Here is a 24978-nt window from a genome sequence, read left to right as displayed (position 1 = left end):
AATAATAAAAGTCTTTCTCATCTCCCATTGTAATTTGTACCCCACATCCTGCAGTTTGGAGGCCTGTATATAACTCCCATTAGGGTCTTTTTTTCCCTTGCAGTTAACTATATCCACAAGGATTCTACATTTTCTGATCCAATGTCATCTTTTCCTAAGGATTTGATTTTTTTTTTAAACTAACAGAGTCACCCACCACCTTTTGCTTACTGCCTGTTCTTTCGATATAATGTGTATCCTAGGACGTTAAGCTCCCAATTATGATCTTATTTCAGCCATGACTTGGTGATCCCACACATCATTACTACCAATTTCTAACTGTTAACAGCTCATCTACCTTATTCTGGATGAAGCGAGCTACCAAGGGAAAAATAATTGAGACATATATAATAACACCATTCAAAACACATTTGGCTAAGTCCATGGATGGGAAAGGTTTAGAGAGATTTGGGTCAAACACCAAATGGGTCGAGCCTAGATGGGCACCTGGATTAGCACGGGTCTGTTTGACTCTATGCTGCTTCCTCAATACGCCAAGTTAAAAAACTAATCTCTTATACACTCAATGAAGTCGTCCTGCACAAAATTTGCGCAGTCCATAATTAATCTTAACAATGCTTTCATCATACAACCATAGTTACATGATCCAAACATGAACATGAAATAATGGTGGGCCATTTAATGTTATGACCATGATTTAAATATGAAGAATTCTGGCATCAATTCTCAAGTTATGACTTTAAATTAAACACAAATGAAGACATCATTGTACTTTACACATCATCTGAAAGAGCACCTTGTCTGCAATTCATTTTTGTAGCACCTAAATAAATATTCTGATCACAAACCACTTTAGAAAAAAGATCTCAGTCTAAAATAAATCAACCCAAAAGGATAATTTAGACATGGAGCGCCACAATCCCATTATACATAGGAAATATTGCCACTTTTGTTAAAACTGGCAGATATCAGAAATACAAAGACAATGCCCAGCAATGCACACCAGGATCAATATACCCTCAGTTGACACTTTATTTATTACACCTATACACCTCATTATGCAAATATCTAATAAGCCAATCATACAGCAAGGACTCAATGCATTAAAAAAATGCAGATATGGTCAAAAAGGTTCAGTTGTTTTTCAGACCAAACACCAGAATGGGGAAGAAAGGTGGTCTAAATGACTTTCACTGTGGAATGATTGTTAGTGCCAGACGAGGTGGTCTGATACCTTAGAAACTGAAGATTTTCTGGGATTTTCACGCACAAGTCTCTAGAGTTTACAGAGAATGACAAAAAAACAAATAAAAGTGAACAGAAGCTCTATGCACAAAAATGCCTTGTCAATGAGAGAAGTCAGAGAATAGCTAGACTGGTTCAAGCTGATAAGTTGACAGTAACTCAAATAACCACGCATCACAACAGTGGTGTGTAGAAGAGCATTTGTGAATGCACTACACATCGAACCTTGAAACGGATGGGCTACAGCAGCAAAAGATCACAAACATACACTCAGTGGCCACTGTACAGGAGATACCTGAGAAAGTGGCTACTGAATGTATATGGAATAAACTATCCCCATTTAATTAGAAGGGAGAATTGGGCATTAACTTCAACACCTGATTGCCAAAAATATCAAAACCTCAATTTACACCAGCCTCTCAATACGTTAACAGATTAACTCACACGCTAGAGCAAAACAAGGTGATAGAAATATGCCGCACCCTTCTGAATGCTAACTAAACTCAGGACAGCACAACTGTTATGGAACACACAGTAGATTACTGTAATAATTAGGAAATCACTTTCAAAATGAATGCAAGTGAAAATTTGATGAGCTGTTGCAAAGAGCAACTTTGAAGATGTCTGCGTTTAGGAAAATCACATCATTTTCTACTGAAATCCTTAAAAGTTTGACCACTCATGTTTTCCACATTTTGCCATCATTCCACTTATTCATTATCCCAATGCTCATTAATCTACACTGGCTTTCATTCTAACAATGTGTCAAAATCTTTACAAGACTTTGTCTCAATATCATTTAATTGATCAAGGCAAATATAGTTTCCCTTACCAGAGGAGCTTGTAGTATCATCCTTTTTGTCTTCTTCATCTTTATCATTTATCTCGCCACCAGTGTCTGTCCCAGCCTCTCTGTCACTATCTGTATCCTTAGCCTCAGATGGGTTTATTGTTGGTGTGCTGGGCCGGCTTGTACCATTCGGATGGCGTCCTCTACGACGACCACCTGGACGTTTGGGTGGTGTTTTTATTCGCTCAGCTGTTAAGGCCACTGCAAAATCTTTTGCTCCATCCTAAACAACACAATTGTGATTATGATTATGTGTTAGTCACTGAAAATACATTTACGGTACACTTTGAATAAAAATATCACATTTATAAAATGCTTTGGAATACAAATATTACCCAATTGCCACAGGATGTAGGAGACAATAATTTGTCATCTGCAGAATTTGCAGTGGGCGTGCATGGATCATAGGGCAGGGGCAGATCAGGACCATAAGATTCATCAGAAACTACTGTCTTGGGGTCAGCTTGCGTCAAGTTGCAGCCTGGTGGACTAGGATGTTGTGACACTAAATGACAGTAGAATTCTTTTAAGTAGCCTGACCATAACTGGATTAATAAGCCGACTTCACTGCCGCAAATCGGATCAGGTTACTCCCCTTCAATTTGCTCAAAATTGATTTATCAGAAGTATTGGCAAAATATTTGATGCAAAGTAAACTTTCCCATTAGTGCAATGTACAAGGATTGTGTTTATGTTTCAAATCCAAAATAACTTACTTTGTGTAGCAGACCAAGAAAAAACGAGATAACAACCCCATTTAGTCTCCATACCATGGCATGTGTTTTTGGTGATAGCCCCTCACACTACAAGTTCTTTGTTCAGACTATGGGTAGAACATGCTGGTGAACTTTTAACATAACAAGTCGTGACATTAAAGTACCGTTATAAAAAGGATAATGTCTGTCATCCTTTTTATAAGGGTAAATGGAATCTTTCACATCACTTTCAGGAGATCCCAAGATAATTCACAGCATGAAGACACTCTTGAAGAGCACTCATTTCCGTAACGCAGAAAAAGTGATAGCCAATTTAATAACACCAAACACCCAAAGCAATGTTACAGTGTAACAGTGGGTAACGACTGTAGTACAAATATTGACCAGAACATTAGGGATACCACCCTCCTCTTCAAAATGCCGTAGGACGTTTATGCTCTTCCAGGAGAACAAACAGGGCCAGTTTAAAATATCAAACCATTGACATCTCAGTACTGTACTGAAATTAGCATAGTCCCCAAGAGGATCAAATGGTTCTCAAAGCATACTCTTCAGATTCAGAAGTGAAGTACCATCACAGGTGCTACAATGCACAATTTATTATAGATTTGCTCTCCACTTTAATACAAGATAGAAAAATGGATGGAAAACTTCTCACCAGAAACAAACAACAATCTGGTCCACATTGCTCTGTCTCTGCTCTGGTCTCAGGAGTTTTTCGTTTATATGTATTAGGAGTGGCGTGAAAAGCTGGATTAGAAACATAATCACTTGTCAATTTCTTGAACATTTAATATAACAGGTTTATTTCAAATCTTCAGAAATAAAATTTGAACATAAAATTTTTTTAAAGAATACCCAATTGTTATAGCACTCATAAAAAAAAAACAAGGCTCCCTCAACAGACTTCTGCCATTTGATGGGTCAAATAAAATAAGATTAGGTTTGCTGTCTGCACCTCAACACCTATCTACACTTACCTGGGCTACACCAGATGACTGGCCTTCCACTTTGTGATGGACTGAAGGACTCAACTCACTATCCTAAGCCACCCATATACACTCTACACTTACAAGTGTTCCTTCTCATTGTCAGAGATGAATAGGGAAGAAAAAGGCTCTTCAACCCACATGTCTGTGCTGACCATCCTGCTTATGTATAACCCTACATGCCTGTATTAATTCAATATGCCTCGATGCCTTGTTCATTCAAGTGTCTGTGTGGATGCCTCGTAAGTGCGCTTATATCTCCAGCACTTCCGATGACCACTGGTAATTTCCATAACGTGTTTGCTGATAGATATAGCTCACTTATTAGCATTACACTGGCCAAATTGACTATAATTCAATTTCAATCAGAAACTAGAGAACCACTAAGAAGTTATTTTGAATATTGACAAGCAGGAGAAAAAGTTTAAGGAATAAAACCTTGGGAATAAAACATTTACCCTTTCACAATAACCACAGCAGATCATTATGGGAAATTAATATTCATTTTTAACATTTATGAATGATACTTTATTAAACAGCGTAATGTACAATCTTTAGTATTTTTAGCTTTAACAGGATAAACCTACAATTATTAAAATACATTTAATTTTGAAAATTCTGGAGGAAAAATAATTTTGTTATTGTGAAATGACTCTCAAGCCCCCAAACCTTTTTATCTCATTGAAAGAATCATTTCTATAACATGGTTTTGTATAATATAAGGCCTCTTAGAAATGCAAATGTCACATACAAGCTATTTTGTTCAAAATATGTACCCCTCAGATCCCCTTTAAACCTCCCTCTCACCTTAAACATATGCCTTCTATTTATCCTAAACTAGTCATCATCTGTACATCCCTGTAATTTCTTTTCTCCACCTTCAGGACTCTAAGAAGAATACCACCGGTATCTCCAGTCCAACTTTATAGCCAAATCTTTCATTACTAACATGATCATAACAATCTTCTAAATTCCATGAGACATTAACATCCTTCCCAAAAGATAAGTGACCACAGTTCAAGTAGAATACTCCAGTTATAGCCTAGCCATTATTTTCTGTACAGTATATTCAGCATAAATTTTCTGCACACCATTTACAAATTCCTGGATCCTATAATTTATTTGATGCTTTTCCAAAACACCCTGCCATTTTCAAGGATTTATTCATATATAACTGCATACCTCTGTTCCTGCACACCTTTTAGAATTGTGCCATTTGATCTGCTTTTTTTCTGCTAAAATGTTTCACTTAAATAAAGAGTGAAATTTCATCTGCAAGTCTGCCCATTAGTGTCATCCTGCAGTCCAGTATTATCACCTCCAGTGCTTTATGTCATTCACAAACCTGGAAAATTTTACCTAATGCACCACATCCAAGTAGTGGTAGTGAAAAAAAACCAGCACAGATCTCAGGTAACATCTACCATCTAACAATCTGAAATAATCATTTACCACTAGTCTCTGCCTTAAAGCCAATTACATATCCACAGTGTGACTGACTTCTGATCAGCTTCTGAAAATCAAGCAGCTAACAATTATTTCATTTCCCTCAACAAATTTTAATTTTCTTGATGAAGGAACAATTGGGGATGTATTGTCATGTATTATTACTATTAGCACATCTGTCCCCTGTTCTCCTTTGTCAACCCAAATATCCAAGAGTGCCTATTAATGTTTCCCAATTATTCTTTCTAAAAGCTTCCTTCAAGGGAATTTAATCTGACTGGCTACATACCATTCCCTGTGCTGTTTTTTGAACATTGGTATTATATTTGCAATTCATCCTGCATGCAACTCCCATACACCCAAGAAGGATTTGAAGAATGGGACAACCATTTCGGCAACCTCCAACAGCACCTCCCTTGACAAAATGCGATACAGGACATATAAACCATGAAACTTGATTCTTCTCATACCTCTTCCTATTAAGGTTCACCCCAACTATTACCGCTAACCCTCTCATGACCACCACAAGGAAGATTTTGGCAATTGTAAAAAGTGCTCATTTAGGTATTCCAAATATCTCTTCTGCCTCTAGGCATGGATTATAAACATTATCCTTACAATTTACATCTAGAATTGAAATTTGAATATTAATTCCCATTCTCTCCTTATAGTCCTTGATCATTTTACTTTTCTTTTCAATCCCCCTTCTTAGCTTACTGTATTGTGTTATGGATAGGACATACCCATTGGTGAAATCTGGGAGTTGGTAAATAAAATAATAAATCCTTTAAACATGCTGCAAAATTGTCCATCAAAACTAAACTATAGTTTCTTTTACCTGTGCCACACTCATTTCTGAGGTTACTAAGGCCGAGAGGTGTGACCACCAACACCCTGTCCAGGTCCAACCACACTGATACAAGAGCCAAGCAAGCTCGCCAGCACCTCTCCTCAGGAGGCTGAAGAAACTTAGCGTGACCACTTTTGATCACATTAATTTTTAACCAATACACTATAGAAGACCCAGCTGGTGGCGTAGTGGCATCAGTGCTGGACTTCAGGACGAAAGGTCCCAAGTTCAAATCCAGCCGGCTCCCCTGCATGCTTTCCATCCATGCTGGGTTACGAGCTGGTGATCTCTTTGGAAACTCACCCTGCAGAAGGCAATGGCAAACCATTGCTGTAACTTGCCTCGTACGCAGTTCCCCACTACGTCATAGGGGTGTGGAGGAAAATCATCTGCTAACCGGAGAAACTCCGGATGTGACGTACCTACTACTACTACACTATAGAAAGCATTCTATCTGGCTCATCACAGCATGGTTTGGCAACTACTCTGCCAATGTCTGAAAGAAACTGCTGAGTTGTGGACACAGCTCAGCACATCACAGAAACCAGCCTCCCCACTGTGGACTCTAGCTACATTTCTTACTGTCTAGTAAAACAGCCAGCAGAATCAAAGATTCAATCTATCCCAGACATTCTCTCTTCTCTTGCTATTGAGCAGAAGATACAAAAAGCCAGAGAGCATGTACCACCAGGCTCAAGGACAGCTTCTATCCCACTGTTATAAAGACTGCTGAGTGTTTCCATAGTACAATAAAATACTCTTGACCTTAGAATATAACTTATGTGGCCTTGCACTTTATTGTCTACCAGCAATGCATTTTCTCTGTACTGTGACTTTATTCTGCACTGTCATTTTACCTAGAACAACCTCAAAGCACGGATGTAATAAATTCACACACAAGACAAGCTTTTCCACTGTATCTTGGTACGTGTGATAATAATAAACCAGTCTATCAATTTACTGATCTAATGTTGTTAAGACAGCTAATCCTGTTATAGATATACAATATTTATTGATATGATACATATAAACTGCATTCAAGGTACTTACGATGCAGAAAACAATCATATTTGAAGCAACGTCTGCAGAAGAGAGTATGGAAAGAGTGCAAGCTCTGTTCACGTTGAACTGATTTAGCATTTGGTCCATCAATATTTGGTGTGCACTCTGGAGGAAGCGCTCCAGGAAGCTGTTGCTCAGTCAGTTCTTTGTACCTTAAAAATAACCAATTAAGCTCAAATGTTTACATTGTAAATCTTCATACATTCAATGGAATTCTTAACAACAGTGACAAATTGGAGGTTACTACATATTTCTATCTACCTTGTGCAAGAAATGGCAGGATGAATCAGTTTTCTTGGAAGGAGAAGCAATGTAATATCAATGATTTATTACTTTTGGGATGATAACTTTTCAAAGCACACCACCAAGATGTACTTTTCATTCAGGAATGCTTTGTTGGGTGTTTGCAAGAATTTCACCATTCTACGTAGATAATCCAACTGAATGTGTACTTGATAATCAAACATGTATAGACTTTTAGATGGATCTGATGTTAACCAGTTCAATTTTAACGCCTTCATCTATAGTTTCTTATCTGAGGAACTGAGATGACAGCTGGGATACTGGTATACTTAAAGGATCAGTTTGATGCAAGTTGCAAATATTGCCTTGATCATATACATTTAAATCACCATTGTAAATACAGTAAAACTCCAAAATCCCAGTGCCATCTGGAATAGCAAATTTTCTAAAACTACTGGATAATTATCTTTTATACAACAATACCTAGTAGCATAATAGAATTTCCAGGGAACCCAGTGAGTATAAAGGGAACAGGCAAATGAAACCTGGTAAACTTCAGCTTGAATGTTTCAGCTTGTAAATTTCAGACTGATCCCTGATACTCCTCATCCTGATCCCATTCTGAACATACGTCACTCACAACCAAACCATCAGGAATACTGAATAATCAGATACAGCAGTAGTCCCCAACCACCGGGCCGCAAAGAATGTGCGGGCGGGCCACAGGCCGCGAGGAAACGATATGATTTGGCGTTATGAAACGATACGAGTTAGCTGCACCTTTCCTCATTCCCTGTCACACCCACTGTTGAACTTTAACGCATGCAGGGTCTTCAGTGACCCAAGACGCAAATGACCCAAGACGTGCAAAGGAATGGGCCCATGACCCATTTGTGAATGCTTCCGGTGAATCTTCCATGTCAGCGCGGGAAAAAGATCAACTCTTCGAGCTTGCAAATGACGGTGGGCTGAAAAGTACGTTTGACATAACATCACTACCGGCATTCTGGATCAAAGTCAAGGCTGAATATCCTGAGATAGCAATGAAAGCACTGAAAATGTTCCTTCCATTTCCAACATCATATTGCTGCGAAGCGGAGTTTTCTGCGATGAATGCAACGAAAACTAAATTGCAGAACAGACTGGACATAAGGAACCCCCTTCGGGTATCGCTGTCTCCCATCACCCCTCGATGGGACCGTCTTGTTGCAGGAAAACAAGCCCAGGGCTCCCACTGATTCAGCAATATTAGTGTGTTGCAATGATTTTATACATTCATACGAGGATAGTATGCTCTGTGTGTTTAAAATCCAAACGTTACATAAAATGTTATGATGCTATTCACTTATAAGTAACTTATAATTCAGTTGCCTCCAACCTCTGGACTGCGAAGAATGCAGCGGTAGCCAGAACGCACCCAGTACATCTTTAAGAAAAAAAGCCAAAATAAACAAGCTAATTAATTAGGTGCCGCCTGGCATGTAAATGTCGGCCCAGATCAGAGGTGATTGCCGGCAGCACCTGATCAATTAGCTTGTTTATTTTGGCTTTTTTCTTAAAGACGTGCTGGGTGCGTTCCGGTCACTGCTGTACCACTGCATTCTTCGCGGCAATGTATCAGTCCATGCCCCGGAGGTTTGGGACCACTGTTATAATTGACTTATCACTATATTCATGTGAGGAAAATATGCGCTGTGTGTTTAATATTAAATTCGTTAGATAAACCTCTTTAAAAATGAAATTGAGTGTATTAGCCGCTTATAAGTGACTTATCACCTATATTCTGGCCGTGATTAACAACCCCCTGCGCGCCCCCCCCCCGGTCCGCAAGAATATTGTCAATATTAAACCGGTCCGTGGTGCAAAGAAGGTTGGAAACTCCTGAGATACAGGATTATTAGAGCTTTGCTGCACTTATTTCTATAATGCAAATATTCACTGAATGTATCTTCATTCAGCCTGCATGGGTTCGTGATGTAGAAGGTAAAGAGGAAGAAGGGGGGAGCCGTAGTGACAGGGGACCCGATAGTGAGAGGAACAGACAAGCGCTTCCATGGATGTGAACAGGATGGTACGGTGCCTCTCAGGTGCCAGGGTCAGGGACATCTCGGATCACATCCACAGCATTTTAGAAACGAAGGGAGAGCAGCCAGATGCCTTGGTACCTATTGGTACCAATAACATAGGATGGAAAAGCAATGTGGTCCTGAAGACAGAATTTGGAGAGTTAGGTAGAAAGCTGAGAAGCAGGACCTCCAGGATAGTAATTTCTGGTCTGCTACCTGTGCCACATGCTAATGAGGGTAGAAACAGGATGAGTTGGCATATTAATACGTGGCTGAGAAGCTGGTGTGGGAGCAGGGCTTCAGGTTCTTGGATCATTGGGATCTCTTCTGGGGGAAGTATGACGTACAAAAGGGACGGATTGCACCTGAACCCAAGGGGGACCAATATTCTTGTGGGCAGATTTGTTAGAGCTGATGGGAACCGGAATGAAGGGACTCAGGATAGGATGAATGGTAAAAGAGCAAAAATAGCATGCAGTCAGACTGTCAGCAAGGGCAGGCATATAGAAGGACAACATTACAGCCAGCAGGGCGAGTATCATTGTATTAGGGATGCAAAAATAAAAAAGTGTAGCAAATAAAGTATTCAAAGTGTTATATCTGAATGCATGGAGTACAAGAAATAAGGTGGATGATCTTGTTGCACTATTACAGATCGTTGGGTATGATGTTGTGGCCATCACTGAATCATTGCTGGAGGATGATTGTAATTGGGAGCTGAATGTCCAAGGTTCCACATTGTATCGGAGAGATAGGGAGGTAGGCAGAGGAGGTGGTGTGGCTCTGCTGGTAAAGAATGGCATCAAATCAGTAGAAAAATGTGAAAATATGATATAAGATTGGAAGATGTGAATCCATGTGGGTTGAGTTAAGAAACTGCAAGGGTAAAAGGACCCTGATGGCAGTTATATACAGGCCTCTCAACAGTGGCTGGGATGTGGATCACAGATTACAACAGGAAACAGAAAAGGCGTGTTAAGAGCGCAACGTTATGATAGTCATGGGAGATTTTTACATGCAGATCGATTGGGAAAATCAGGTTGGCAATGGATCTCAAGAAGGCGACTTTGTTGAATGCCTACAAGATGGCTTTTTAGAGCAGTTTGTCATTGAGCCTACCAGGGGATCAGCTATACTGGATTGGGTGTTATGTAATGAACCGCAGGCGAATAGGGAGCTTAAGGTAAAAGAACTCTTAGGAGGCAGTGATCACAATTTGATTGCGTTCAACTTAAAATTTGATAGGGAGAAAGTCTGATGTAGCAGTATTTCATTGGAGTAAAGGAAATTACATTGGTATGAGAGAGTTGGCCAAAGTAATTTGGAAGGAACTGCTGGCAAGGATGACCGCAGAGCTGCAATGGCATGAGTTTCTGGGAAAAATGAGGAAGGTGCAGGACATATGTATTCCAAGAACGAGGAGATACTCAAATGGCAAAATAGTACAACCATGGCTGACAAAGGAAGTCAAAGATAATATAAAAACAAAAGAGAATGCATGTAGCAAAGCAGAAATTAGTGGGAAGGTAGAGGATTGGGAAGCTTTTAAAAATCTACAGAGAGCAACTAAAAGAATCATTAGAAGGGAAAAGATGAAATTATGAAAGCAAGCTAATGAACAATATCAAAGTGGATAGTTAAAGCTTTTTCAGGTATGTAAATAAAAATATGAGAGGTAAGAGTGGATATAGGACCAGTAGAAAATGAGGCTGGAGAAACAATAACAGCGGACAAGGAGATGGCAAATGGACTAAATGAGTATTTTGTATCTGTGGAAGACACTAGCCTGGTGCCAGATGTTGTAGTGTGTGAAGAAAGCGAAATGAGTGGAGTTAATATTACAAGGAAGAAGGTGCTCAAAAAGCTGAAACATCTAAGGGTACATAAATCACCCGTACCAGATGAATTGCATCCTACAGTTCTGAAAGAGATTGCAGTAGAGGTTGTGGAGGCATTAGAAATGATCTTTCAAAAATCATTGGACTTTGGCATGGTGCCAGAAGACTAGAAAATTGTAAATGTCACTCCAGTCTTTAAGAAAGGAGGAAGGCAGCAGAAAGGAAATTATAGACCAGTTAGTCTGACCTCAGTGGTTGGGAAGATATTGGAGTCAATTGTTAAGGATGAGGTTATGGAGTACTTGATTACACAGGACAAGATAGGATAAAGTCAGCATGGTTTCCTTAAGGGAAAATCTTGCCCAACAAACTTGTTGGAATTCTTTCAGAAGATTACAAGTAGGATAGATAAAGGGAATGCAGTGGATGTTGTATATTTGGACTTTCAGAAGGCCTTTGACAAGGTACCACACATGAGGCTGCTTACCAAGTTTAGAGCCCATGGTATTACAGGAAAGTTACAAACATGGTTAGAGCACTGGCTGATTGCTAGGAGGCAGTAAGTGGGAATAAAAGGAACCTTTTCTGGTTGGCTGCCAGAAACTAATGGTGTTCCACAGGGGTCGGTGTTGGGACCGCTTCTTTTTATGCTGTATATCAGTAATTTAGATGATGGAATAGATGGCTTTGTTGCCAAATTTGCAGAAGATTGGTTGGGGGGTGGGGGGGGCGGAAGAGAAGGTAGTGTTGAGAAAACAGGTCCGTGGCAGAAGGACTTAGACTGATTAGGAGAATGGGCAAGAAAGTGGCAAATGAAATACAATGTTGGAAAATGCATGGTCATGAACTTCGGTAGCAGAAATAAATGTTGAGACTATTTTCTAAATGGGGAGAAAATCCAAAAATCTGAGAGGCAAAGGGACTTGGGAGTCCTTGTGCCAAACACCCTAAAGGTTAACTTGCAGGTTGAGACAGTGGTGAGGAAGGCAGATGCAATGTTAGCATTCATTTCAAGAGGTCTCGAATACAAGGGCAAGGATGTGATGCTGAGGCTTTATAAGGCACGAGTGAGGTCTCACCTTGAGTATTGTCAACAGTTTTGAGCTCCTCATCCAAAAGATGTACTGGCTTTGGAGAGTGTCCAGAGGAGATTCACAAGGATGATTCTGGGAATAAAAGGGTTGTTATACAAGGATCGCTTGATAGCTCTGGGCCTGTACTTGCTGGAATTTAGAAGGATGGTGGGGGGACAGAGTAGATGTTTCCAATGGTGGGGAAGTCTAGGACAAGTGGGCACAGCTTCAGGATAGAGGGGCATCCAATTAAAACAGAGATGCGGAGAAATTTCTTTAGCCAGATGGTGGTGAATTTGTGGAATTTGTTACCACAAGCAGCTGTGGAGGCAGATCATTAAGTGTATTAAAGGTAGAGATTGATAAGTTCTTGATTGGACACAGCATCAAAAGTTACAAGGATAAGGCCAAGGAATGGGGTTGAGTAATGGAAAAATGCAGCAGCATGATTGAATGGCGGAGCAGACTCAATGGATCAAATGGCCTAATTCTGCTCCTATGTCTTATGATCTTAATCCTCATCTGCAAGGAAAACATCAATTCTCATCTTGAAATTTTCAATTTACCTGGCATTAACACAAGTAGACCAAGAACCACACAAGAAAATAGGAGAGTGGGCACAAGAAAATTGAATCTCTCAAGCCTACTTTGCCTTTGAAGTTGATCGTGGCTGATCTGCCCCAGGCCTCAGGTTCTCTTCCGTGTAGCCCTCAATTTCCCAATGCAGTGAATTCTAGATAATTGCGGCACATCAGGATCAGTACATTTTGTCCCAAATAAGCAGCTGCCTCAATAAGCGGAAGTTTCAAGGTATAAAAACAGACAAACTATCATTTAACTAAGTAACTAATTATGTATTTAAAAGAAATACAGAACAAATTAGAACACTGTCGATACTACTACAGTACTATAAAACTGTCCCTTGGTTCCTAATAGTTATCGATGGAGTAATTTAGTGTACACTGCCTTGCTCTTTTGATTGACTAAAATCAGCAGTGCAGACACCTGGTGCAGATAACGGACTGTCTCCATATAATGTTTTCAACGTTCGCATCTTCCAAATCTTAACTTTCATTGTAACATGATTATAGATACCTTCAAATTCTTTGCATTTCCTAACATGAAGTAGCAAAATAGTTTCATTTTCATTTCCAGTCGTTTCTACATCTCCAAGCCTGAATGCTTGAAACTGCAGTGAGCAAAACAGTTCTGAATTGTCTTACTGCTTATTTCTCGCCAACTATCAGAGACAAAAATGAATGCTTTTTAAAATCACAGACACAACTGACACTATTTTAAAAAACTGTTCACTCTAAGCACAGTGTAGTGTCTAATGTCATGCAAGTACGCATAATTTAAGATGGTGTACTGAATCTCAGCGACTTCTGGGTTGTGGCTAATGAAACAAAATCAACTAAGTACTTTGTTAATCACCCTTTCTCTGGTAAATGATCGTAGCAACAATAGCATGTAGCTTCCCTTTGGGCTTAGAGGCAATTCAATGTGGCAGAACCAAGAAGAGGTGAGGCAGCGGGCCCGTCACCAAGAGCGAGGAAGATCTGAGGTTCGATCGATTTAAGCAGTGCCAGGCCAAATCAGAAAGGTTGGGTACAGGCCAAATTAAGGTGGTGGGGTTCAGGTCTCAGAGTGTACTGAAGCAATTGAGCCCGATGTTTGGACGATTTAAATGCCAGGCCAGATTGAAAAGGTCAAGATGTCTGGGGCCCCGAAGTGGGCCAGTTCAGTTTGCTAGTCTGCTCCGATCCAAGGGACTAAGGACAGAATTGTCTTTGTGGACTTCAGTTCAGAACATTATTTGCTTGTGTTTATTGTTTGCATGATTTGTGTTTTTTTTTCCCCTCTGCACATTGCATGTTTGACTGTCTTTTAAAAAATTTTTTTTTGGCGTTTTCATTACTTTGCTCATTGTTCATTGCCTGTTAGGAGATGAATCTTAAGGCTGTAGAATGTATGCATATTTTGTAATAAATGTACTTGGTGAACTTTGACTGATGCTAGTTGGAAACTGTTCAGCAACAGTCTCCTGTCCTAATTAAGTGACATAGTGTTCCAAGTAGATGAAGAGAAAGTTTGCTATTTTCTCAACTAGTTTTTATTCTGTAAGAGTTGTCCCACATAAGTGGCTGTCTCAATTAACCAATGGCCCAATTAACCAGACTCCACTATATTAAAAAAAATACATAACCTTCTAATTACTTCCAGTGAAGTAACCTCCACGAAATGAGATAGGGGATTCCTGAGATTCACCACCCCTTTAAAGAAGAAATTCCTACATTCCTCCCTCCTTTTATCTCCTTATTTTGCATCTGTGTCCTCCTTATTTGAGACTCAGCCATTAATGGAAGCATCTCAACAACTACTTGGTGAGCAGGGTAGTCTTAGTTACAGGAAGATATCAATGACTTCATAAAATGGCCAGAGCAATAGCAGATGGAATTTAATTTGATGTGAGGTGGTTTATTTTGGGAGGACTTTAAAAAAGCTAAGATGTACACAATAAATGGCAGAGACTGAAGAAGCATTGAGCAATACAGGTAATCCAGCATTCAAGGATCTCTGAAGGCTGCTGTTTAGGTAAATAACATGTCAACAGCAATACACAGATTACTTGCCTTCATTACGAAGGATATAGAATATATAAGCGGGGATATTTCTGTGAAACTTTATAAACTAACTGGTCAGGCTACAGCTATTAGATGCCCACTACAGGAAACAAGTGATTGCAAAGGAGAAGAGACAAAGGAGATTCATCAGTTGCTTTGGATAAAGTTTTTCCAGTTACAAGGAGTGACGAGGTTTCTTTTCCTTATAGTGGAAAAGGGCAAGGGGAGTAATGAATGAGACATACAACATAAGAAGGGGCAGAGCTTAGGGTGATGGCACCTAACTGTGACTCTTTTACTTACATCTTCGGAAACAGGTCTATTTCTATCTTAGATATCTCTTTTTTTCTCCTTTCAAGGTTCTTTTGAAGACCCTGACCTGGAGTTACACGATGACTTCGGTTCTTTGTGGAAATGGGACCCACTCTCAGGGCCTCACAACCGGACACTTTTCAATATGGACACAGTCTTAGAAGACTAGCGTGCCTTCAGGGTGTCGGATTTTCGTGGCTCTGAAGGCGGGCAGTTTCAAGGCTGATGCCACCATCGCTGACTGATGTGTTGTGGGAGATAGAAGAAAAGAAGCAGCAAGCTTGCTGCTGTCTATGTGCCCAGAGACCAGAGTTCTTTGGGCACAGGGCTGGGAAAAAGCGACGCAGCAGACTTTAAACACCATAAATCAGCGAGTCGTTTTGGTATGTCTCTCGCTATGAAACGGGGATACCTCTTTTTCCCTTAATAGGGGAGAGAGAGAGAGAGAGAGAGAGAGAGAGAGAGCCTGTGGTATGTCATATTACCGGGTCTTTGGGGTACTGCAAGTCTATGTTTTTACTGATGCTTTGTTGCACGCTTGAATGCTCAATGGAGGGGCACTGATGCTTTTTTGTTGGTGGGGGTGGGGGGGTCGTTGCTTTGCTACTGCTTGTGCTTGGGAGGTGGGAGTTGGGGGGGGTTTGGGGTTCTAACATTTAACTGTCACTCATTCTTTGGGGCACTCCTCTTTTTGTGGATGTTTGCGAAGAAAAAGAATTTCAGGATGTATATCGTATACATTTCTCTGACGTTAAATGTACCTATTGAACATATTGAAGAAGCACAAATAGGGAAGATAATAAAAAAAAGTTTCACCTTAACAACAGTGTATAAATTAGAGAGCAAGTTTAAGAGAAGATGGAGGTTCAGAGGGGATCCAAGGAAGAAATATTTATGTAACTGGAATCTAGGGTATCCTGCCTGAGAGGGTGTTGAAGGTAAAAGCTCTCACATTTCAAGCAGCACTTGAATTACAAGGTATACGATCTATGAGCCAACTTGCTTGGAAAATAAAATTGGTATGGATGGTATTTAACGGGCACCATGGATATGATAGGTCAAGGAACCTGTTTCAGTGTAGCATTACTCTGTGATTTCATATGGTCCCTTTGGATCTTGTTTGGTTCAAGAAAATTACTATTCATTCTACTGAACACATCATAAATATTTATGAGCTTTGTGTTAGGACAGCCTTCTCATCCCAGAATCTAGCCTAGAAAAGCTTCTTTCTTAAATAAGGGGACAAAAAATTAAAGGTGCACAATAGTCTAGGTGCAACCTCACCACCACCCTGTACAACTTACTACTTTATTTTTAAACTCAAACTCACAAGCTATTGTCTTATTTTCTTGCACCTACATGCTAACTTTGTGCATTATGCACAAGAACATCTACCTGTAGGTCTGTATGTACTCTACCCGTTAGCAATTTCTATTCATTTAGATAATAGTCCAAAATTTAATAGTTCCTATCAAGTGCACATGCGCCGGTCGTGCACGCAGCCTGTTACAGCCGTTCTGATCGGATTCTTACTTTTGCTTCTTACTTTTTAACTTAGGTTATCTTTTGCATTTTTTTTTCACGGTAACATGTCGAAGCTGCACCCTCTGTAACATGCTGGTAGAGAGTTTTATTTGGGTTTTTAGCGCTGGAAATAGGTACGTCCCGACACGTGGGACAGAAGCATGGTCGCATTGTTCATTCCAGGGACCAGCTACTTGCGCTAATGCCAGCCGGTTTAGCGAGCAGAGCGGCGGACACCCCTGCTGAAATCTGGAAACACACAGAGGATGCAGAGGGGGAATCACAAAGTCGAGGAAAGAGGACCGGGTTGAGACAACAGAGACTTATGGAGAAGAGGAGTTCGGTGGGTACTAAAATGGACGAGTTCACGGCGCTAGCCAGGTGTCAGAGAACATTTCGGGAGTGCAATGTTATGTGTTTCACTGGAACGCGGCTGCACGAGGACATACCCGATCAAAACTTCTCCATGGACGGCTTCCAGACCGTTCCGGCTGACCGGAAGTGCACTGAGAGCGGTAAGCATAAGGAGTTGGGTGCTTACTGTTCTGGTTAACAACAGATGGTGCAATCCGGGTCATATTACGATCGAGGAATGAGTTTGTAGACCGGATATTGAACTTTTTAACTGTTGGACTTTGGCCACATTCCACCGAGATTCAACACTGGGCGGCACAGGAGGTCGTTCCTGCCTGTGGCCATCGAACTTGCAGCTCCCCCCGTGGAGGGTCAGACACCCTGAGCCAATAGGTTGGTCCTGGATTTTTTTTCCAACTGGCATAGTTTGCATTTTGTTGTTTGATTGTTTGTGGTTTTTGTATTGCTATATTTATGCTCTATTCTTGGTTGGTGCGGCTTTAACGAAACCCAATTTCCCTCAGGATCAATAAAGTACATCTATCTATCTAAAGTGAATAATCTCACGCTTTCTTACGTTAAACTCCACTTACTAAGTTTTTACCCATTCATTCAATTGACCTATTTTCATCTTCCTTGCAGCATGCCCTCCCTCTATTTTTATATTATCAGCACATTTGGAGAAAGAAGCAAGAGTATAAACTTTTGCAAGTTGTTAACTTGGGGCCAAGAACCCACTGTTGACAAAATCTTGGTAACAAAGAGGTGTAGATGAATGAGATAGTTTGGCTGGTTGAATAGTGACACAACAACAATTTCACACTGAACCATCGACAGGACTAAAAGAATTGAGTAAGTTGGGAGAACATGCAACATTCATCTACTGTGATGAAGTGCTTTGAGAGGTTGGTCACGGACAGAATCAACTCCTGCCTAAGCAAGGACCTGGACGCACTGTAATTTGACTATTACCATAATAGGTCTACAGCAGATGCAATCTCACTGGCTCTCCACTCATCCTTGGATCACCTGGACAAATGCAATACCTACATCAGACTGACTATTAATTACAGCTCAGCATTCATCCAAATCATACCCTCAGTTCTAATCAACAAGCTCTAAACCCTTAGCCTCTGCACCTCTCCCTGCAACTGGCAGACCACAGTCAGTGTGGATCAGAAATAACATCTCCTTCTCACTGATTATCAATACTGGTGCACCTCAATGATGCATGCTTAGCCCAGTGCTCTCTCTACACCTACAACTGCATGGCTAGGCACAGCTCAAACACCATCTATAAATTTGCCAATGTCACAACTATTTTCAGCAGAATTTCAGATGGTGACAAGGAGGTATACAGGAGCGAAACAGATCAGCTGATTCAGTATAACCATATAACAATTACAGCACGGAAACAGGCCATCTCGGCCCTTTTAGTCCGTGCCGAACTCTTACTCTCACCTAGTCCCACTGACCTGCACTCAGCCCATAACCCTCCATTCCCTTCCTGTCCATATAGCTGTCCAATTTAACTTTAAACAACAACATTGAACCTGCCTCTACCACTTCTGCTGGAAGCTCATTCCACACAGCTACCACTCTCTGAGTAAAGAAGTTCCCCCTCATGTTACCCCTAAACTTTTGCCCTTTAACTCTCAACTCATGTCCTCTTGTTTGAATCTCCCCCACTCTCAATGGAAAAGGCCTAACCACGTCAACTCTATCTATCCCCCTCATAATTTTAAATACCTCTATCAAGTCCCCCCCTCAACCTTCTACGCCCCAAAGAATAAAGACCTAACTTGTTCAACCTTCCTCTGTAACTTAGGAGATGAAACCCAGGTAACATTCTAGTAAATCTTCTCTGTACTCTCTCTATTTTGTTGACATCTTTCCTATAATTCGGTGACCAGAACTGTAAACAATACTCCAAATTTGGCCTCACCAGTGCCTTGTACAATTTCAACATTACATCCCAACTCCTATACTCAATGCTCTGATTTATAAAGGCCAGCATACCAAAAGCTTTCTTCACCACTGTCGCAACAAAAACCTTGAACTCAATTCAACATCATTAAAGCCAAAGAATTGGTTGTGAACTTCAGAAAGGGGAAGTTGAGGGAACACACACCAGTCCTCATCAAGGGATCAGCGGTGGAAAGGGTGAGCAGTTTTACGTTCTTGGGTGTCAACATCTCTGAAGATCTATCCTAGGCCCAATGTACTGATGAAATTACAAAGAAGGGACGACAGCAGCTATATTTCATTAGGAGTTTGAAGAGGGGTGGTACGTCACCAAAGAATCCTGCAAATTTCTACCAGAATACCTTGGAGAGCATTCTAACTGGCTGCATCAGTTACATCATATGGAAGGTCAATGCACAGGGTTGGAAAAAGCTGCAGAAAGTTGAAAACTCAGCCAGCACCATCATAAGCACACACCTCCCCAGCACTGAGGACACTTTCAAAAGGTGATGTCTCAAGAAGATGGCAGCCATCATTAAAGACCCTCCCATCACACACGATATGCCCTGTAATATATTTTACATATATTTATGTATCTTCTTCGGTTGTCCATCGAAATCTGATGACGACGTCCACTCCTTTAACGGTGAGATCTTTGATGACTATACAGTCCTATCCTGGACCCACAAGCTCTATTGCAGGTGGGACATGTATATGTGGTAGTGGTGGCAACCATGGCTGCATTTCTCCTGGCTCTCTTCTGCTGTTTTCTGGTTGTTCTTTCCATCTCCAGAATACGAACCCCATCCCTACACAGCTGTCGCCAAGTGGTACGGTCAACAACAACATCCTCCAGGTCCTCGGGTCTGATCTTGCACTTCCTTAAAACATTCTTCATCTGATCCTTATAGCGCTTCTTCGGCCCTCCAGCTGAGCATCAACCATGATGTAGCTGGCTGTATAACACTCTGCGGGGTAGCCGACATGGGGGCATCCTTATCACGTGCCCTAGCCACTGCAGCTGACGCTGGGTGATCATGGCCTCAATACTCCTGCAGTTGGTCTTTACAAGTATTTCAGTGTGAGGCACCCACTCACGCCAGCTAATTCCCAGGATGCGCTGGAGGCAGCTTATGTGGAAGCACTCCAAGGACTTGATGTGATGGCTGTAGGTTATCCAAGCTTCACAGCTGTAAAGGAGGGTGGTGACACAGACCATTTGGTTTATGACAACCTTTGGGGAGGGACAAAGGCTCCTGTTCTGAAAGACTCTACACCAAAGTCTCCCAAAGGCAGCCGATGCCTGTTTAATGTGGCTCTGGATGTCGTTGTTAATGCCCCTATCCTCAGAGAGAATGCTCCCCAGATATTTAAAAGACAGCACCACCAACAGTTTTTCATCACCAACAGTGAAGGCAGGTAGAGTGGGTGGGACACTGGTACTCCATTGGCAAACTACTTCTGTCTTGGTGGTATTGACAGTCAGCCCCATCCTGCTGTACGCTCTCACCGCCCCAGCAAAGACAGTCTGAAGATCCTCCAGAGTATGGGCCACAAGAGGCACAGTCATCTGCATACTGCAGCTCCAGGACCTGCTCTCTATGGAGTTTGGTGGTTGCGTGGAGCCTCCTGATGTCAAAGAGGTTGCCATCTAATCTGACATCCACTGCCACACTGCTGTGGTCTTCAATCTCGTCGTGGAGAAGCTTGGTAACACACAAGAGGAAGAGGAATTTATGTATACACACATACACAATCACCCTGCTTATTACTACCATTGGGGAGGTAGTAAAGGAGCATGAAGACCTTCACTCAATAATTTAGAAACAGTTTCTTCCCCTCCACCATCTAATTTCCGAACAGTCCATAACACTACTTCATTACTCACTAGTTATTTTGTAACTTATAATAACCGTTGTCTTTGCACTGTACAGCTACAACAATGCAAATTTCATGTCATAGAAGTGATAATAAACATGATTCTGAGAACCTGACGCCTTCTTGTTCTGTTCCAAAATGAAAATTTAATAATCATTTTCCCCTCAATCAGTTTTTGCCCTATTTGTATACCTAGATGCGACCAATTATTCTCCCTTCCTAAGACAAACACTAAATTAGGAATCTACAGGATTCACTTTGACAATTTGAATTACAGGTTTCCCTCACTATCCGAAGGTAGAGTGTTCCTATGAAACCTTTCGTAAGCCAAAATGGCGTAAAGCAACAAAGCAATTACCATTAATCTATACGGGAAAAATTTTTGAGTGTTCCCAAACTCAAAAAATAACCTACCAAATCATACCAAATAACACATAAAACCTAAAATAACACTAACATATAGTAAAAGCAGGAATGATATGATAAATACACAGCCTATATAAAGCAGAAATACATTTCTGCAATCATTGCAGCACTGTCAAGCGTAGTGAAAATCTCACTCAAGCGCTCTCTCCAGTAACCTTTAAGCTATGAAGCAGCCGTCGCCTCAAAAACCGATCAAACCACCCATGACTACCTTTAAATTCCACTTTCGCAACAATGTCTTTAATTTATATGGGAAAAATTTTTTAGCGTTGCCAGACCCGAAAAATAACCTACCAAATCATACCAAATAACACTAACATACGGTAAAAGCAGGAATGATATGATAAATACACAGCCTATATAAAGTAGAAATAATGTATGGACAGTGTAGTTTCACTTACCAGAATCGGGAAGAAAATGAGCACACTGATGATGGTTTGTTTGGCTGAGTCGTCAGAGGTTGGGGTGGTGGGAGGTACGTCTACATCTTCTTCTACATCTGCCTGCCTCGATGTCAAAGGTCGAGGTTCATCTGCTGTGGCTGATGTGGAAGGCTTGAAATACGACAGTATGTTTGACTGCTTAGCCTCACGCATTTTTCTAACATACAGTTCTTTGTAAGCACTCAAAGCATCCTGCAAACGTGCTCAAAACCTGCATGCCCTTTCAAAATTAAACTCATACTTTTCTGCAATCATTGCAGCACTGTCAATCGTAGCGAAAATCTCACTCAAGTGCTTCACGTTCAGTTCCTGGATGACTTCACTTTCACATTCTCTACTGCATTTGGTTTCGATTCTTATCTTTTCTTCTTGCAATTGCATCAGCTCTTCATCTGTCAATTATTGGTCATGGGATGCCAAAACATCTTCAACATCATCTTCGTCAACTTCCAGAAACCCAGCCTCCTTAGCCAAAGTCACTACTGACGTATTTATTGTTGGTTCGAAGCCTTTAAAATCGTTTACTGCTTCGGAACACAGTTTCCTCCAAACTCCATTTCTCATCGAGACTGTTAGCCTATCGAGAGCATCTCCAATGTTGGCAATTGCCAACTCTTTCCAGATCTCTCACAAAGATGCTTCGGAGTTGCCCTGTCTGTCAATGGCACTTACAATAAAACGCATCACATTTTGCGTATAGTAAGCCTTAATCGTGGTTATTAGCCCTAGGTCACACGGCTGTAGCAACAATGTTGTATTCAGCAGTAAGAACGTAACACGAATGTTACCACCATACTCAGTAATGCCAGATGGATGAGCAGCACAATTATTCACAATCACAAGACACCTATTATTGTGGTTATTTTCTCCACAGTATTTTTCAAAGGACTAACGTACTCAGAAAAAAATCACTTAGGTATTCCAACTGCTTGGATGTGAACGGAACACAACAGGAAATGTATTCTTATCAATGCCTTTAAGTGCCCTTGGATTTTCTGAATGGTACACTAGTAGAAGCTTAAGGACAGTATCACCAGTGGCGTTAATAATAGGCATTAGGGTAAACCCATCCTTCGATGCCTTGTGTCCCTTAGCCTGCTTTTCTTCTATCGAAATAAATGTCTTGCTCGGCAATTTTTTCCAATAAATTGCAGTTTTGTTACAGTTAAACACTTGCTTATACGAATAACCACCTTCTGTAATTATTTTCTTCAGTTCTGCTGGGAACTTTTCGGCAGCTTCAGTATCAGCCGAAGCACTCTCTCCAGCAAACGTTAAGCTATGAAGCTGCCCTCGCCACAAAAACCAATCAAATCACCCCTGACTACCTTTAAATTCCACTTTCACAACATTTTCATCACCATCGTCCAGTGCTTTGTTTCAGCTTATTAAAAAGACTGACTGATTTCTCCTTAAGTATAAGATAACTTAATAGCACACCACGCTCTGTACGCCCATCAATCCACTCAAGCAATACACTTTCCATTTTATCCATTACTGGATGCCAACCAAGAGACCACTTTGCTACTAGCAGAACATCGGCAGCTTTCAGGATTCTTTCTCTCTGCGTGTAAATAGTGCGAACGATGGACGCAGGCAAGTTCAACGCATGCACAATGTTCTTACTTCGATCACCATGATCAAAATGCTTAATTATGTTCATTTTTCATGCTAAGCGTAACACCCTTACGAGCTCTCTTAGGCCTTTGCGATACCTTAGAACTCATCTTGCTAATGGATGCACAAAATAAATCGAGATACTATACTGAAAAGCACAGATGCTCACAGACATGTGTTTAAGCTATGGTGGCTTGATGCTGAGAGCAGTTCCCAGGGGAGGAGCTTGGTGGCGCTGCTCGGGGCGTGCACTGCCTTTTTTTTTGGAAAAGCAAAAACCCTCTTGGTTAGCAAAAACAGGTACTAATGTAGGTCTTTCGTAAAAGCGAAGTGGCGTAAAGCAGGGGAAACCTGTATCTTGATAGTTTATCAAGGGATATCTGATACCCAACTACATCAGGAAGTAACAAGAACACAAGAAGATAGAAGAAAAAGCATACCACCTGGTCTTTCAAGTGCAATTTGCCATTTAATATGACATTGACTGATTTATACTGGCCTCATCTCTCCTGTGCCATTTCTCCATGACCTATTTAGTCTTTGATATATCAAATACTTACTCATCTCACTTTAAATCCTCCAAATAATCTAGCTTCCATCACCTGCAATGGCAGAGAATTCTAGAGAATCACTACCTTTTGCGAAAAGAAATTTCTGTGCATCTTAAACTTTTAACTAACTTCTAACTAACTAGTCTCTTCTCTTGTAGTTATGTTCCCTTGTTTAAAAGTCTTCCACCATAAAAATATCCCAACATCCACCCTGTCAAGCCCACTTAGGACCTTACATGTTTGAACAGTTACCCCACATTCTTCTAAATTCCAAAATCATCTTCTACTACATTAATTTTGAAGATTTCCAGTAAACACAGGAATCACACATTTCACTTTCCATTTGTTCTTACTCCAGGGCCAAGATGCAAAACATAGAACCAACAGTCACACACAACACATAGCACATATAAGATAGCAAGCACATAAGATATCAGTAAAATATAATCACACTAGAGAGTATAGTCCAAGATCTGGGGTCCATGAATGTTGCAGAAATCTGCAGTTCAACACAATACATCTTGTCTTCTGCTGAATGAACACTGTGGGCAGCACCAACTCCAGCTTGGACTCTGCACCACACCACCTCTGATGCTTCTCTCCTAAGCGGCTGTAACAGGTGACACCATGGCTTGAGGACTAAGGCCATGCAGCTCCCCCGCTGTCTGCCCGTCATCCACCAATACATCAGTGAATCGGAATTGTAGCATTTCACATTAACAATCTCCAATAGGGTCTTGCGATCACAAGAAAAGTGACGGCACACCACCTTCACACATTGATGTCTCTCTAACGCAGGCAGCATCACGGTCCACACCAAATCTAGCTCTTTCAGTTTCCCCGCCAACCAGCAACTTACTGATGGGGTAGAACTGCAATACTTTAAATTCTTATGTCCAGAAGAGC

The 24978-nt window shown here is 40.9% G+C and overlaps 1 protein-coding gene across 3 annotated transcripts in view; it reads right to left on the bottom strand.

Annotated features, from left to right (window-relative positions):
* Nucleotides 1-24978, bottom strand: part of ezh2 (enhancer of zeste 2 polycomb repressive complex 2 subunit) — a 144623-nt gene that overhangs the window by 41231 nt on the left and 78414 nt on the right. For all 3 annotated transcript variants that reach the window (XM_063044000.1, XM_063044003.1, XM_063044001.1), the window contains exons 8-10: nt 7147-7310; nt 3470-3561; nt 2078-2318 (exon numbers count right to left, since the gene is read on the bottom strand). In XM_063044000.1, the coding sequence (XP_062900070.1) occupies nt 2078-2318; nt 3470-3561; nt 7147-7310 (497 nt within the window). The remainder of the gene's footprint in view (nt 1-2077; nt 2319-3469; nt 3562-7146; nt 7311-24978) is intronic.

Source organism: Mobula hypostoma, chromosome 3, assembly GCF_963921235.1.
Source record: "Mobula hypostoma chromosome 3, sMobHyp1.1, whole genome shotgun sequence".
Lineage (NCBI taxonomy): Eukaryota > Metazoa > Chordata > Chondrichthyes > Myliobatiformes > Myliobatidae > Mobula > Mobula hypostoma.
Note: the sequence above shows the minus strand (reverse complement) of the source record. Positions and strands in the feature narration are given on the sequence as shown.